Source organism: Electrona antarctica, assembly GCF_951216825.1.
Source record: "Electrona antarctica genome assembly, chromosome: 13".
NCBI lineage: Eukaryota > Metazoa > Chordata > Actinopteri > Myctophiformes > Myctophidae > Electrona > Electrona antarctica.
The window spans coordinates 5,043,140-5,058,807 of record NC_136794.1 but is presented as its reverse complement, the minus strand read 5'-3'; the positions used below and the strand labels follow the sequence as shown (position 1 = coordinate 5,058,807).

General features: G+C 43.3%; 1 protein-coding gene across 1 annotated transcript in view; it reads left to right on the top strand.

Annotated features, from left to right (window-relative positions):
- Positions 1–1,875: 1,875 nt before the first annotated feature.
- The window catches only part of adcy5 (adenylate cyclase 5), a 142,308-nt gene continuing 128,515 nt past the window's right edge, over positions 1,876–15,668 (top strand). Inside the window, exon 1 of the mRNA XM_079518770.1 lies at positions 1,876–3,472. Coding sequence (XP_079374896.1) covers positions 2,462–3,472 — 1,011 coding nt within the window. The 5' untranslated portion in view covers positions 1,876–2,461. The remainder of the gene's footprint in view (positions 3,473–15,668) is intronic.

The window sequence follows — 15,668 nt, the reverse complement described above, 5'->3', positions numbered from 1 at the left end:
CAGTCAGAAACACAATGAGCGGGGATAGACTATCTGCCCTTCAGGTCTCTCTCCCTCACAGGATGGGATGGGAAGTCTGTGATCCCATAATACTCACTTTGTGTTGTGTCATAATTAAGACTGACACAGTATACTGAAATGGCAGCGGAATAGAATCCCTTAATTCCCGTTTCTCAGTAAGAAGAAAGCATAAGAAAGAGATAGCTAGTGTAAGTGTATTGTGCGTGCAGTGCGTGTGCCTGTGTGTGTGTGTGCGTGCGTGTGTGTGTGACTGTGTGTGTGCGTTTTGTCTTCAATGTTTGTGTTTAAGTAAAAATGGCCATTCATTATCAATGGCATTCAATGCCAGGACAATGTCCCGAAAAAGCTAGAGGCTTTAGCTTTTCTTGGTTCAACTAATTTGCAGTCTCTTTCTTTCCCAGTGCAAATTAAATGACCACTGGACCACCTGGACAATTGTGACGGAAAATAGTGGAAAATAAGCTTAGATCACTAGAGGCATCATTTCAGAAAAAAGGCAAAAAGGTGGCAAAAACATTGAGATGCACTTTACAGTCAACGCTGCAGTGGCACTGATCTCTAAAATGAGAAATTCACCCGCAACAAATAGGAGGTGGAGAACATATATGCATAAAAGAACTGCATTGGAAGGCATGAATAATGCCATTCCCTGGGACGGTGGATGGACGCCAAATGACAACCCCTGACAAGAACAGCACAGGGGCATTACATGTGTTAGCACTTATCACACAAGACACACACACACACACACACGCACACGCACGCACGCACGCACGCACGCGCACACACACACACACACACACACACACACACACACACACACACACACACACACACACACACACAGGGTTAACCGAGCGGCGCATGGGGGTCCAGCTGTGAACGCAGCCCCGCCCATTCACCCCAAACTGCAGGGAGCGCGGGGAGGGCTGGTCTCGGACTGACACCACGGAGAGCCAATGAAGACCCTGGAAGCGTGAGTCACCCTCTCGGCCTTCCAATGGAAACGGGGCAAAAGGCGGACTACAGGAATCATACTTGGTTGAATGGCCATCATCAAACAGTAATGAGCAGTAAATAGCCTAAAGATGCCACGCGCTAAACACGACTTCAATCGGTAACTTAAGGAAGGAAGGACAGATCGCCGTTGGATATAACACTACTTAACAGCGCTGATATCGCTGCGGATTTGCCCCTGCTGCAGCTCGCATGCACGCACGCACGGCCACTGGGCTGGCTGCTTGCTGCGAAGCAGCAAACGTGGAATCGATAATTTGGGATTTCGGCAGTGATGTGATGGACAGCTGTTGGATCACTAATTTGGCGCAGAGGCAGACGTTATATTAGCTGGCGATGCGATACATAACACGTAATCTGTTGTGTTAATTGCGCGGCTGTTGTTGGCGTGAGAAGTATGGTGGCTGAGTTTTTCCCTCGCTGGTCAGCGAGGGTCGTGATGATGATGATGATGATGATAATGAATGAGCTTTCCACAATGTGAGGAGGAGGATGTTGTCCGTTACCACCGACAAGGCTGCAACGTGTGTGTGCTGGCCAGTACAGGTGCAGCACGACTTGAAGCCCCGCGCGTGAGACCCCCAGTGAACGGCTTTGAATGAAGCAAGCAGCAACATGGGATCGCTCCGCGTTTTTTCCATTTTCCTCAGTGAAACGGCATCATCCCGCTTACGAGGAGGAAACGGGAGGCGTGCATCATCATGCAGATATAACGGATTGGAAACGTAACGATGATGGTGCACTGTGATAGCTTAAGTCGGACTGTTTGAGTTGCTTAATGGTTCGGTTTCTTAAATTCTTCCCCTCTCTGACAGGCTGCTATAACGGCTCTTTGGGGGTTGTTATTAGGCCCAGTCAGTGTGATGATGAGAGAGCCCAAATCCACACGGATATCCAATGTTCCCTATCCCCTCGTGATGGATTATTAATTGGTTCTCTTGTGACTTTTTGCGCATGTTCAATAATTGGTTTTATTGATTCCCCACTGGGCATTTATTTCACTCCAGAGAGAAGCTTAATTTGTGATCACTGATAATTATAGTAGGATTAGGAATCTACGGGCTGTACGTTTTAAGACCAGTGCATTGTTAAACTTTTTAAGAATTCATTCATAAACTGCGCACCCTATAGTTTCATCCTTTAGTGTATATCTGCCATCATCACCCTCTCCATGAATTTCCGTCCGCGGATCTTATCTTATACTTTTTGGACTTTTTGCACTAATCTAATAGGCTAATCGACTATGCGAATAGACATGGGTTCAAATACAGACAGACTACTACATAATTGGGACTATTAATTACCGATTCCATTTTATTGGAATACTTTTTTTCTTTCTTTCTTTTTGTTTTGTTTTACAAGTTCAGTTTATCTCAGTTGTCTGGTGGCGGTGGTGTCTCTCTGCTTCCCAATATTATCCGTCATGTCGAGATCAAACAGTATCAGCCCACCCGGAGTCGGCGGCGGTGCGCCTGCAGGGCTGAGAGGAGGAGGAGGAGGAGGGACTGAGCACAGATCAGCTTGGGGAGAGTCCGAGTCGGTCGCCAACGGATGCCCATACTCGGCCAGATCTCCGCGCAACAACACAACGAGGCTCGCGCGGTCCAGCGGCCGATGGAGGGACCAAGAGGATGACTTGGAGCGACCCCGAGCAGCAGCAGCGGCGACGACCACGACGACGACAGTCAGCAGGGTCAGCTTCAGGTCCAGGGCAGCTTGGCAAGAGCATGGAGGAGAGGAAGGTCGAAACCACCAGCACCACCGCCGGTCCCCGAGACTACCGCACGCAGACGGGGGGGACTCGGTGAGACCCAAGTCGGTGGAGCTGGGTCTGGAGGAGCGCAGACTAGGAGCGAGGACCGGCGAGGAGGAGGAGGAGGCAATGCCCGAGGTGAAGTGCTCCATGGTGGCGTGCTGCAACGGCGTCATGCGCATATTCAAGTCCAAGAAGTTCCCCTCGGAGAAGCTGGAGAGGCTCTACCAGCGCTACTTCTTCCGGCTCAACCAGAGCAGTCTGACCATGCTCATGGCCGTGCTGGTGCTGGTGTGCGCCGTGATGCTGGGCTTCCACTGCGGCGGGAGCGGCGCCAGCGCCGCCAGCCCGACCTTCGCCGCGGTGTTCTCCGTGGCCATCGTGCTCGTGCTGGTGCTCATGGTGGTGTGCAACCGGACGGGCTTCCACCAGGACCACATGTGGATCGCGTGCTACGTGGTCATCCTGGTGGTGCTCGCGGTGCAGGTGGTCGGCGTGCTCCTCGTGCAGCCGCGCAGCGCCTCCGAGGGCATCTGGTGGACCGTGTTCTTCATCCACGTCATCTACACGCTGCTGCCCGTCCGGATGCGCGCCGCGGTCATCACCGGAGTCATCCTCTCCGCCATCCACGTGACCATCTCCTGGATGCTGAACAGCATGGACAACTTCTTGTGGAAGCTGGTATGTATATTATGGCAATTTACCTTTTTTATTAATTAACCACCTAGATCTGCTATTTGATGCTTTTTTGGGGGGCTAACAAATGACCGTGTTTACAGTATAGGCACGAGGTTTGCGTAATTACGCAGAAAGGGATATGACGCCTGGCATCTGTTTAAGTTGTTAACGTTTGTTTGTTTGATTGATTGATTGATTGATTGATTAGTGATGATTGGTGAGTTGGTCTTTTTTGTCACTTGAATCTTTACATGACTTAAAGAGATGTTAACAGCCAAACCACGATCAAACTGCATGGCACTTTGGCAGATGTATAGGCCTACTATAACGTTGCAAAGGAAAATTCCTTTACAACACAGCTTCTATAATGAACGACATTAGCTGGGGTTCTGAGTGGGTCTTGTGACCATAGATATCCAATAATCACTAAGGTAACATGACTGAAAATGAAACAAAAGCATGATAGACTTGCACTTTTCTGCGAGGAAACTGTCTTGGTTGACTACAGGAAGGCCTTATCACTATATTCACTCCCCTTTCATGCATATTTGCATATAAAAACATGCCTACAACGACTCATTATCCATGCAATTAATATAGGCCTAATATATAAGAGCTCACGCTGTCGAACAAGTCCTGAGTCCAACCCTTGTTATTAGACTGGCTTTTATAGGCTTTGGTGTGGGTTTCACTTGTGTGGAAGTTATACCATGGGAGCCTGTCATTGCTTTCACCAGGCTGGACTTTTCCTTTTCCTATGAATCTAGTCTACCATGTGCATTGTAGGCCTAACTTGAAAGTTAACCTTGTGGACTATGTGGTTGAACCTGACAAATACATTGAATACATCTGTCTGCACATTGTACAAACAATGCGCTGAGTGACACATTTAATGTCTAATCTCATGTACATACCTGCTGCTATGCGGACCTACCGAAGTGCTATCAACCATGTCTAACCTTAAATGCACTTCATGTCTATTAAACCCATTTTGGACGGGTACCCCTTTTGGTGTTTTAAGCATTATGTTATGCTTTAGCTGTTGAAAAATAGCAGATCTACAAGCTCATAGAGCGGCACCGAGTGCCTCGCTATGAACTTGTAGGTCTGCTATTTTTTTTAAATCGTGAAAATGTGGCACAAATCTTTGAATATATATTCTTTCAGAGCGAACGTTTTTAACTCAAATCTTTGCTTCTGGGGGGTCCCTCCCTGGAACAACATATTTTCAGATGGGGTCTGCGGCCAAATGCAGATAATTCTGAAGGTCCTTGACATGAATAAGGTTGAGAACCACTGACGTAGAAAACTGTCAGGATTTAAAAGGCATTTGTAGAATCGTCCTCAGGTCTAAATGGGTTAACTCATGTACATATTTGTAGCGTACTAGCTGGATTATGCTATATGCCATGTGTATGTGATATTTTAGATTTCTCAGTTTTCTTTTTTTTCCTCCTAGCTCCCCCTGCCTCTCCCCTCTTCTTTTTCTTTATTTCTTCCTGAAAACAACGAAATGATGGAGCTTCCCAAAAAACAAATATCCCCCTCTTCTTTACACCCCTCTTCTGTAAACCTGTGGTGTGACAATACAGTGGATTCTGTGATTCTGAGGCCTTTCCGTCACCAAATAAAATAGTTCAAAGCGACCAGTAGAGCCGTTGACCCTCCATGTGTAAATACCCCATGTGACCTGTACGTGTAAGCCTATAACACCACCAATACCATTCACAAAATTGAAAGACTCCTATTGATACATACAATCTAGTAGCAACTCGTAAATCCCTAAAATCTATCCATACATTGCTCCTATAGCCAGGGACGAAAGATTACGTTAATCCCCAAATCTATATAGTCGTTTTACTCAACAAATTGTTATTGTGCTTCACTTTTGGAAATGATTTAAGCTTTATTTTTATGGGGACTTTTATTAAGTTACAATGCTAATGTTCCAGGAGATATTTTATTGTATGTGTTGCGCCTACATGTTCCTAGTAAAATTTTAAAGCCTCTGGTAGTATTTTTACAACTTAAATTGAGCTTTTCAAAACTTTCAGCTAGAGCTCATGGGAGCTCTATAAACATGCATTCACATGTTCATTTTTTTTGCCGTTATATTTAAGTGCAGTTTTTTTGCATTTTTGTTCATGTATACACTTCTATAAAAACAGGAAATCATCATATAAAAAAAGGAAAAATCAGACCAGTCTGAAGTGAGTGGTGCTGTATTTGTACTTGTGCTGTAGTACTGTACTGTACTGTACAATCCCTCCCGTGTGTGTGTGTGTGTGTGTGTGTGTGTGTGTGTGTGTGTGTGTGTGTGTGTGTGTGTGTGTGTGCGTGTGCGTGTGCGTTATAAAATGAGACATTGCAGGCTCTCTCTCAGCTCTCTCTGACTGATGTTCTCTGTCCCCTCACACCATTCTTCTCTGTACTCCCCCCCCCCCCCCTCCCCCCCTCTCTCTGTAAAGTTCACTGAAGTCTCTACAACTTCAGTGTTTGCGGCCCAACAAAGTGTCTATAGTAGTAGCCTGGAGAATGGAAATGGCAACATCAGTCCATGAAGTACGCTGAAATAAACTAAGTCTTCAAATAAACTAATATTCACTATTCCACACTGCCACTATACACACCACTACACTATTCCCAAGTAACTGACTACTCGGAATCCTGTTTGTAATATCAGGCTCTGTAGTGCTTTTCATGAGCCCTGCTTCATATTCATAACACTGTAGCACAGTAGCAAGGGTTTTAGAACGACACATGACAGCACACTCACGGAATAAGTTAATTCAATGATATTTTTTTGTGAGGTGTTTGTATCTAATGGCCGGTGCTTTTGTGACATATAGTTATTTATCATCATCAATGGACTGCTATTAAAACTTTAAAAAGTTGTATTTCTACAGTGTATTTCGGAAATAACATTTCTTCCCAAAAGTGAAAATGAGCTATAAATGTGTTGTAGCCTAAAATGAGACTTTACGATACATATACATGTATCTGTTGTTTATTATTCGGAGGGGCGCTAGCACCTACTATGCACAGCTTTGTGTGCATGTGTGTATGAGCACGGAATGGGCCCAGAATTCAGGAATGTGTGATTTCTTTTCATTTTTTATCAGATTACATTGATTATCCTGTGAATTAAATTGTTTGTAATCCTGTATTTGATTGTATTTCCAGTGAAAAAACTGTGCTGTGGTTTGATAGCAGTGTGTGGGAAAGGGATGCTGTGTTTGTTAGTCTTTCATCACTACGCTCAGTACGCTGTTGTTGTTTTTTAGCCTATCAGAGCTCCTGCTGTTTGCACAAGTCCCAGATAGTTACTGAGTTAGACCGCTGTGTTTATATGAGATCCCAAGATGATGCTTTGATGCACAAACGTGCTCCCAAGAATACCCTATGTTGCCCCAAATCGTCAGAAAAACATGCTTCAGATCATGTTCAAATCATGTACACAACGTCCATGGATCACATCCTCAGAGAAAAGGAATTATGTTCTTTCTCGGCTCTTTGATCTTCTAATCTATGCTGTGTCCCGACGTTAACCGACGAGATACCAGTAAATTAGTGGTATGAACTATGAAGTGATCGTCTGTCTGCCTGTCTGTCTGTCTGTCAACAGCTGGATGGCTCCAAATCCAAAATTGCTTGCCCACTTACTCTTAAATCTCTCTTACAGTTCCAGGACCGCGTATAACATCTGCATTGTCTCAAAATGCGTTGTATTTGCTATTCCCACTGTTTATTTTGCACTGTGCATTAGATTAGGCTACCTTCGTAACTTTTGTTCTAACCCATTTTGACCCGAGATCAGATTCTAAAAATGTCTTCTACATCCTGACAGTTTTCTGAAAAAGATATGTTTCTATGTCAGTCGTTCTTCGATTTTTAAAAAATAGCGAGTGGCGCGCTACGAGCTTGTAGATCTGCTATTTTTCAATAGCTAAAGCATAACATATAATGCTAACACCAAAATGGGTTAAAAGAGAGTGCTTTGCAGGTAACGCCATTATTGACATGGCAGTGTGACTGAAAGAGGATCCTAACCATAACCCTATATTATGACATGGGGCCCCAAGTCCCAAGTCTTATTCCTAAAGGCATGGAGAGGAGTTGTCTATCACGGTGATAGACAGCGTTCGTCTTTTAACCCCTGCCATCTGGTCTACACAGATTATAGCTCATGGGGAGGGCCCTTGCAGGGACATTTTATTTGAAGAGGATTTAGCCATCCCCCCCCCTGAAAAACGGAGTAAAGCTTTTCACTTGCAGTGTCCTCCGCCTGACCTTTCTCACCTGCCTTTCTGCTGTGGCTGAAAGGAGAGCTCTATAGTCCCTAGAGTAGACACTGGGCATTGCAGTGCGCATCGTGATATATAGCACATGCAGTACATATGTAGCACTCTGCCATTTCAGCCTTAAGCTCGATTCACACTTCATCGCACGCCGGGGGTCGTCGTGTCGTGAAAAGCAGACCTACAAGCTCACAACATGTCACTAACGCAACGTGTTGTGACTTTGTGAGCTTGTTGGTCTGCTGTCCTAGTCGGCGGCCGTTGCCATTCTCAGTCAAGACGACGGAGTATGAACTAGACAAAGTTCCCCACGGTGCACAGGTCTCCACCAGGATGGGAGCGGTTTTGGAAAAAATGTCACGTGGCATTTCTTCCTCAGACTAGTGGGAATATGAATGCGTGCACAGTTTCAATGCACTTGGGACACTGCGTTCATGATTTGCGGCATTTTGTACGAGACGGGCCACTGCTGAAAACTGTGGAAGCCATGGAATATGAGAAATCAAACGGACCCGCCTTGATCACATGACTATAGAGATCATGTGTAGTTGTGTACCGATTAGTGTGAAATTAGGATAAAATCAATTTGGATAATATAAACAAATGTGTTTTATATAAGTCGGCCTCCTGGTGGCGCTATAAAGAGCAGATATGAAAAAAACAGGGAAAAGGTTTTTCCTTGGCCTCTAGGGAGTGTGCAACAAAGTTTTACACATTTCTTCCTCAACCTAGTGGGAATGTGCGTGCAAAATGTCACGGAAATTACACAATGTGTTCATGACTTGCAGCATTTTGTTCAAAACGGAGCACTCCTGTGAAGTTTGGAAGCCAATCAGGATGGAGTATGAAGCCGTTTCGTTTAATGGCTATAGAGAGGGAGTGTGTGCAGAGTTTGGCTGCGATCAAGCCAGAGATTAGCTGTCCACAGATGGAGACACGTCACACACACGGACGGACGGACGGACGGACGGAGTGAAAAACATGGGGTGAGTCCCCATGCCTTCGGCCTGGTGGAGACAATTAGGCATGGGTATCCACCCTGGATGTGGCAGTTTACTCTGCCCCATTCTACCCCTGGTCCCAAGGTTTTTGCGTTTTTCATATGCCATTTTTATTTAGTTTTGACTTTTTGTTTTCAATTTGAGTTTCGTTTTGATTAGTTCTTATAGCGTTTGCAAGGTTTGTTTTGTTTTTGTTTTCTGAAAAGGCTTAGTTTAACTTTTTCATGGTAATATGGGTTAGTCAGAAGCAAGATTATAGATTAGATGCCTGTTTTTTTGCTATTGTTGAAGATTTCTAACAGACAAAAAAATCTCAATGGCTTTAGTTGGTTATGTAAAAAAAATCTCAATGGTTTTAGTTAGTTTATTTAATTTTTTTCAGTTAAACTGTTTTTCCAGTTCTAGTTTTAGTTATTTTGTTAATTTTAGCTGACTATATAACCCCGCCTCATACCGTTTGACCTCGTGGTGAAAGATGATGCCCCCATTACACATCTTGCATCAGTCAAATGGCTGAATGGAAGAGAAACGTCTCTGGCACCAAGCCAGTGCACCACTCTGCCACTCTAAAGCAGGGGGTCTGGGGTCTGGGGACCCCCAGGGACCCTTGAGGCGTCCCAGGGGGTCAAGAGCAAAAAATATTTAATATGATTTAAAAAAACAACAGAAGTAAGAACTAAGAAGTAGTGAAAATAGCAGATCTACAAGCCCACCACATCGTCATGACGCATTGGGTCAGTTTGGGTCACGGGGGAAGACATCAAATCTTTCGGGTCTCAAGGTCAAAAAAAAAGTTTGGGAAGCACTGGGTTAGCTGACCAGCCCACTTGGCAGGCCTCCAGTAGTAACAGGGTCTGCACTATAGCCTCTGTAATTGAATTGTCCTGCACAGCACTATAACAAGTGTAAGACTCACGGGAATCCAAAGCAGATGTCCTCCTCATCGCACCCCCTCCCACCCCCTGGTACAGTCCTGCTTTTAATTTTGCCTTCAAGGGTCTGTCCGTCCGTCCGTCCGTCCCCCGAGTGTAAACATCTGCTTTCACCATGGAGGGTTTTTGTCCCGCTTTGTCCACGTCCCCCGTGGCAGTGTCCAAATATATACACAAATAGCCTAGTTTATTTATTTTTTTGTTGGGTAGAATTTCTGTATCTTAAACAGCGCCGCGGGGTCTACCGTGAGAGCAGACGAGGTGTGAAAGAGTGGATGCTGGGGGGGGGGGGGTACCGTATTGATGCCACATACAGATGTTGGACAAAGCACTTCTGTCACTCACTCTCTGGTGAGCACCGAGTAGGCCTGCCTGTCACAATCATTACATACGTATAATCGCCCCATTATCGCAATTATTTGAGACCGTCGCAATTAATTTGCGTGATTGTCTCCACGTGGAAAAAGTGTTCAAACATTTTCAGAAATAGTGGAAATGCTATAATAGCAGATCTACAGTAAACCGTTTATTTAAAAAAAAATATGATGTAAACACATTTTGAGTGTAAATGATTAAAGGACAACTTTAGTTTTTTTCAACCAAGGTTCATGTTTTATGATGTTATTAGAGAAAGTAAAAGATGAGTGTCATTTTTTTCCATTTGCTGCTTTCTTTCGTTTTAGGGATTTTAGCTGTTTTTGACAGGGGGGCGGGGGCATTCGAGCATGGGGCTAAATATGTATTTCTTTACAAAATATTATGGCGATTTATTTTTTTATTATTTACTATAGTCCTAATAAACCCCAGGAAATTACATCTGGCCACAAAAAAATCACAGGATCTACTGAATGTGTCAAACTGACATTGAGCCTATGACACACAGTGTGGCATCCCCCCAGTAGGCTACCTTCACATTCCGTAGATCCTGTGATTTTTTTTTTGTGGCCAGATGAAATGTCCTGGGGTTTATTAGGACTATAGTAAATAATTAAAAAAGAAATCGCTATAAAATGTTGTAAAAAAATACATATTTAGCCCCATGCTCCAATGCCCCCGCCCCCCTGTCAAAAACAGCTAAAATCCCTAAAACGAAAGAAAGCAGCAAATGAAAAAAAATAACACTCATCTTTTAGTTTCTCTAATAACATCATAAAACATGAACCTTGGTTGAAAAAAACTAAAGTTGTCCTTTAAATATGCTCTGTTTTGGCTATGGTACATTATTTTTTGGATTATTTGGTACTGGTCATTGTCAGTCATTTATTTTTATATTCAAGTTATTTGTCACATCTGCCCTGTGCAATCTTCTATCTTAAATTGAAGTCTAAAAGCCAAACAGAAATGTAAATGTATGTTCCAATGTTCAGTGGAAAAACACAATTAAATCGATAATCACAATTGATCATCGATTTGTACAATTTCATGATTGTGATAATCCTACTTGCGAGTGCTGGAAGATTGTGCACAGCACTCTGTATCTCGCTGTGTCTTAGCAACAGATGCCCCTATTCCAGTGTTGATTTCATCGACTAAAACTAAGACGAAAAATGTTCGTCGACTACCTTTTTGCACTGACGAACACTAAATGGAAACCAAATAAAAACTAAGCTATGATGACTGAAACTAAGACTAAATATACTGACAATTTCGTCAACAAATAAATACTAGACTAAAATGTTAGGAAGGGACTAGTGAACAAGAGATCCAGTATAAGTCATTTTACAATTAGTTGCATGCTGAAAATAGCAGATCTACAAGCTCACAACGCGTCGCAGTTGTGAGCTTGTAGATCGTCTATTTTCAGCAAGTGAAAAAATCAGTCATTACGACGTCATCAAGGCCCACCAAAATACATTTTGTTCGACTAAATCAACTGTAGATCTAGTCGACTAAAATCTTATGATATTTAGTCGACTAAAACTAGACTCAACTAGGCTCCGCTTGCTGCTTGAATGGCCCTCCTAAAGGCCTCACCGAGGGTTTGTTGGGCTTCCTCCTCACGGAGGACCCAGGCTGGGGTGCCAACCCATACTGCTCACCCGGGTGCCGTCTACATTCCGGCTGTCACCCGTCTCTCCGGTGGTCACCTGGTTGTCCCATAGTCTATTCCTATGAGTCACTATAAATAGAAGAACTATAACAACAACAACAGCGCCACTTTTGGTACTCATAGTCGCACACAAACATGAACACGGTTGAACACACGGTTGACACGGACATTGCTGTTCCTTGGAGTGGTTGCACCACTCAAAAACATTGCATGGATTCACCTGGGACTTATCCTCAGTGATGTATCCCAATACAAGGTCATCGGGGAAGTAAATGTGTTGAAAATTGGAATTACTCCAGTAATGTAAATTAATAATAATTCAGAATTGTGCTTAAGTATGATACCGGTATGTGTAATGTGAGTAAATATACTTAGTTACTTTGCAGTACTGGTTGGCTGTGAAGTCATTGTGACATTGTCACATCTGCCCTGTGCAATCTTCTATCTTAAATTGAAGTCTAAAAGCCAAACAGAAATGTAAATGTATGTTCCAATGTTCAGTGGAAAAACACAATTAAATCGATAATCACAATTGATCATCGATTTGTACAATTTCATGATTGTGATAATCCTACTTGCGAGTGCTGGAAGATTGTGCACAGCACTCTGTATCTCGCTGTGTCTTAGCAACAGATGCCCCTATTCCAGTGTTGATTTCATCGACTAAAACTAAGACGAAAAATGTTCGTCGACTACCTTTTTGCACTGACGAACACTAAATGGAAACCAAATAAAAACTAAGCTATGATGACTGAAACTAAGACTAAATATACTGACAATTTCGTCAACAAATAAATACTAGACTAAAATGTTAGGAAGGGACTAGTGAACAAGAGATCCAGTATAAGTCATTTTACAATTAGTTGCATGCTGAAAATAGCAGATCTACAAGCTCACAACGCGTCGCAGTTGTGAGCTTGTAGATCGTCTATTTTCAGCAAGTGAAAAAATCAGTCATTACGACGTCATCAAGGCCCACCAAAATACATTTTGTTCGACTAAATCAACTGTAGATCTAGTCGACTAAAATCTTATGATATTTAGTCGACTAAAACTAGACTCAACTAGGCTCCGCTTGCTGCTTGAATGGCCCTCCTAAAGGCCTCACCGAGGGTTTGTTGGGCTTCCTCCTCACGGAGGACCCAGGCTGGGGTGCCAACCCATACTGCTCACCCGGGTGCCGTCTACATTCCGGCTGTCACCCGTCTCTCCGGTGGTCACCTGGTTGTCCCATAGTCTATTCCTATGAGTCACTATAAATAGAAGAACTATAACAACAACAACAGCGCCACTTTTGGTACTCATAGTCGCACACAAACATGAACACGGTTGAACACACGGTTGACACGGACATTGCTGTTCCTTGGAGTGGTTGCACCACTCAAAAACATTGCATGGATTCACCTGGGACTTATCCTCAGTGATGTATCCCAATACAAGGTCATCGGGGAAGTAAATGTGTTGAAAATTGGAATTACTCCAGTAATGTAAATTAATAATAATTCAGAATTGTGCTTAAGTATGATACCGGTATGTGTAATGTGAGTAAATATACTTAGTTACTTTGCAGTACTGGTTGGCTGTGAAGTCATTGTGACACTTCAGTGCACACACCATGGGATCATATAACCTCCACTGGCTAATCATCCAGGACTGTTAACCATTCAAATGAGAATGTTTTGGCCTTGATCCACAGACTGTGCAAGGCTGGGGGCAAGGAGCCAAGCTAGTTAAAAGCATCAGACTTTTCACGCCTGTGAGCATCAGCACAACAGCACTCAGTGGCTGCAAAACTCAAACAAAGACCAGATGGAAACAGAAAAGGATTTTAAACATTTTCTGAATGTTGCAAAACATTCACAAGTATTATCTGACGCTATGGCAATGCTTTCGTCGAACATACTGCTGGTGCGGTGCCAGATACTTTCCCAATAAGCATAGCAACACAATGTTAAAGGACGATGTGAGTGATATGTCACCCGTTTTCATCATAATATATTTGGTCCTAATGCTCATGATAATATGTACCATTTGTTTCGGCTCGGTTTGTGTCTCAGAGGAGGGTCTGCTGTGGGCAGTTCAGAAAAGCGCCTGCCAGTGACACCATCGATGGGGAATAAGCTAATAGAAACGGCAGGCTTTATGTTCCTGGAATGTTGGCCTGCTGTAATGGAAGCCATTGTTCTCGTGCTTAATAATAAATCATTTTAAAATCATGTGGTTGAAAATGAGTGAAGTCATCCATCCCTTCAAGAGCCTATAAACCACTTAAATCCTATGCTTAAAATAGCTGATCTACAAAGTGTGCAATCGCAAAGCGCTGTGAGCTTGTTGCCTTGTAGATCAGCTATTTTCGCAGAATATCCGTCTTATTTTCACCAAACATCACAACATGCCCAGAATAGAGTTTGATGTGGTCATAGGCGATGTTAGGCTCTCCCAGCAGGGTGGGGGGCACACCATTTTCTGGGTACACATCTGTGAGAACTCAATTGCTAAGTTATAGAATGTAAACAACTAAATATGCAAGACAAGTACGCATTTTTCTAGACACTATGATTTATTTGCTCATTTTGGAGCATACTATAGCCAATTAGCATGTGAGTCATGTCGATGTCAATCATGTAATGTTGCAAAACTGTTCATTACAAAGCATGAATTAAATGAAAAATACAAATTGAGTATAAATGAGTATAAAGTTACAATTTATATTAATATATTTAACCTTTTTGGGGGTTTTTTGCCACCAGGGGGGACGTGCCCCCTGCCCCCCTCACCCTAAAATCACCTATTGATGCGGTTCAGAGGATATGCACAATGTCATGTAGTGCTGCCGGAATTGTCCAAAAATTACATTCGGATATTCGTTTTAAAAACCCACGTGGATTCGACCAATTCGACCCATTCGGATTTCGATTCCGATTCGGAGCCATTCGGGGCCATTCGGATTTTTTAATAATTATATTTAAACCAATACAACCTGAGACATAACATTTAAGATCGCATTGCTGGCGCAACTCTCTCTCCGCGCATTGGTGCTGCTGAAAACCGAGTTGGAACACAACGCATGTTCATCCTTGCGCATTTTATTTATCTTTTTATAATTTCCTGAAGGATAAAGTCGCTTCATGATTGAAGATTGATGAGTGATAGATCTGTGTGTTGTTGTCTAAAAATATACTCTCCCGTCCGTCCGAAACAACACAACACAGCAAAATAAGTTTCGGTGTAGGCCAGGCCTGTCTCTGATTCTGATCACTAGGTACGCTGTTGACGGAAGATTTCACCCTTCTGAGCAGCGTACACTCACTGCGCAAATAACGTAAAAGGCCCCGCCCGCCCTGTGCTCACCGTTATTTGCGCACCGTCCGTACGCAAATAACGTAGTGCGCTCTTTGCCGACTTTGCGCAGGGCGGGCGGGGGCCTTTTGTGAATCGGAACTACGCAGCCTGCGTAGTCTGCGTTTAGGAAGAGTGCGAGGCAGCTGATTTATTCTTCAATGTATGCCGGTGTCGGCGTGTCGCGTGGCAAATATAACTCATCTACAAGCTCACAACGCTTACCCACGGAACCGTCTCAAGAAAACTTGCACAGCCTTTTTTTTTTTTTTTATTCGAATCTTAATTTTATATATTCAGTTATTCATTTCTTTTTTTGATTCGAAAATTCGTTCGAATATGGAATATTCGTTGGCAGCTCTAATGTCATGTGGATGTGTCACATTTGATGTATTTGATGTTTGGGAAGATTGTACCTCTGCAGCTATGGCGCTGGCATATTCCTTCCTGTATTGATAATGTTACTGAGATATTGTCTTTGAAGTCTAATTAGAAGATGATTGTGATTCTCTCCCCCACCCCTACAGTCTCACTGTCATTACAGCATGTTTGTAACGCATAAGATTAGAAATAATTAGA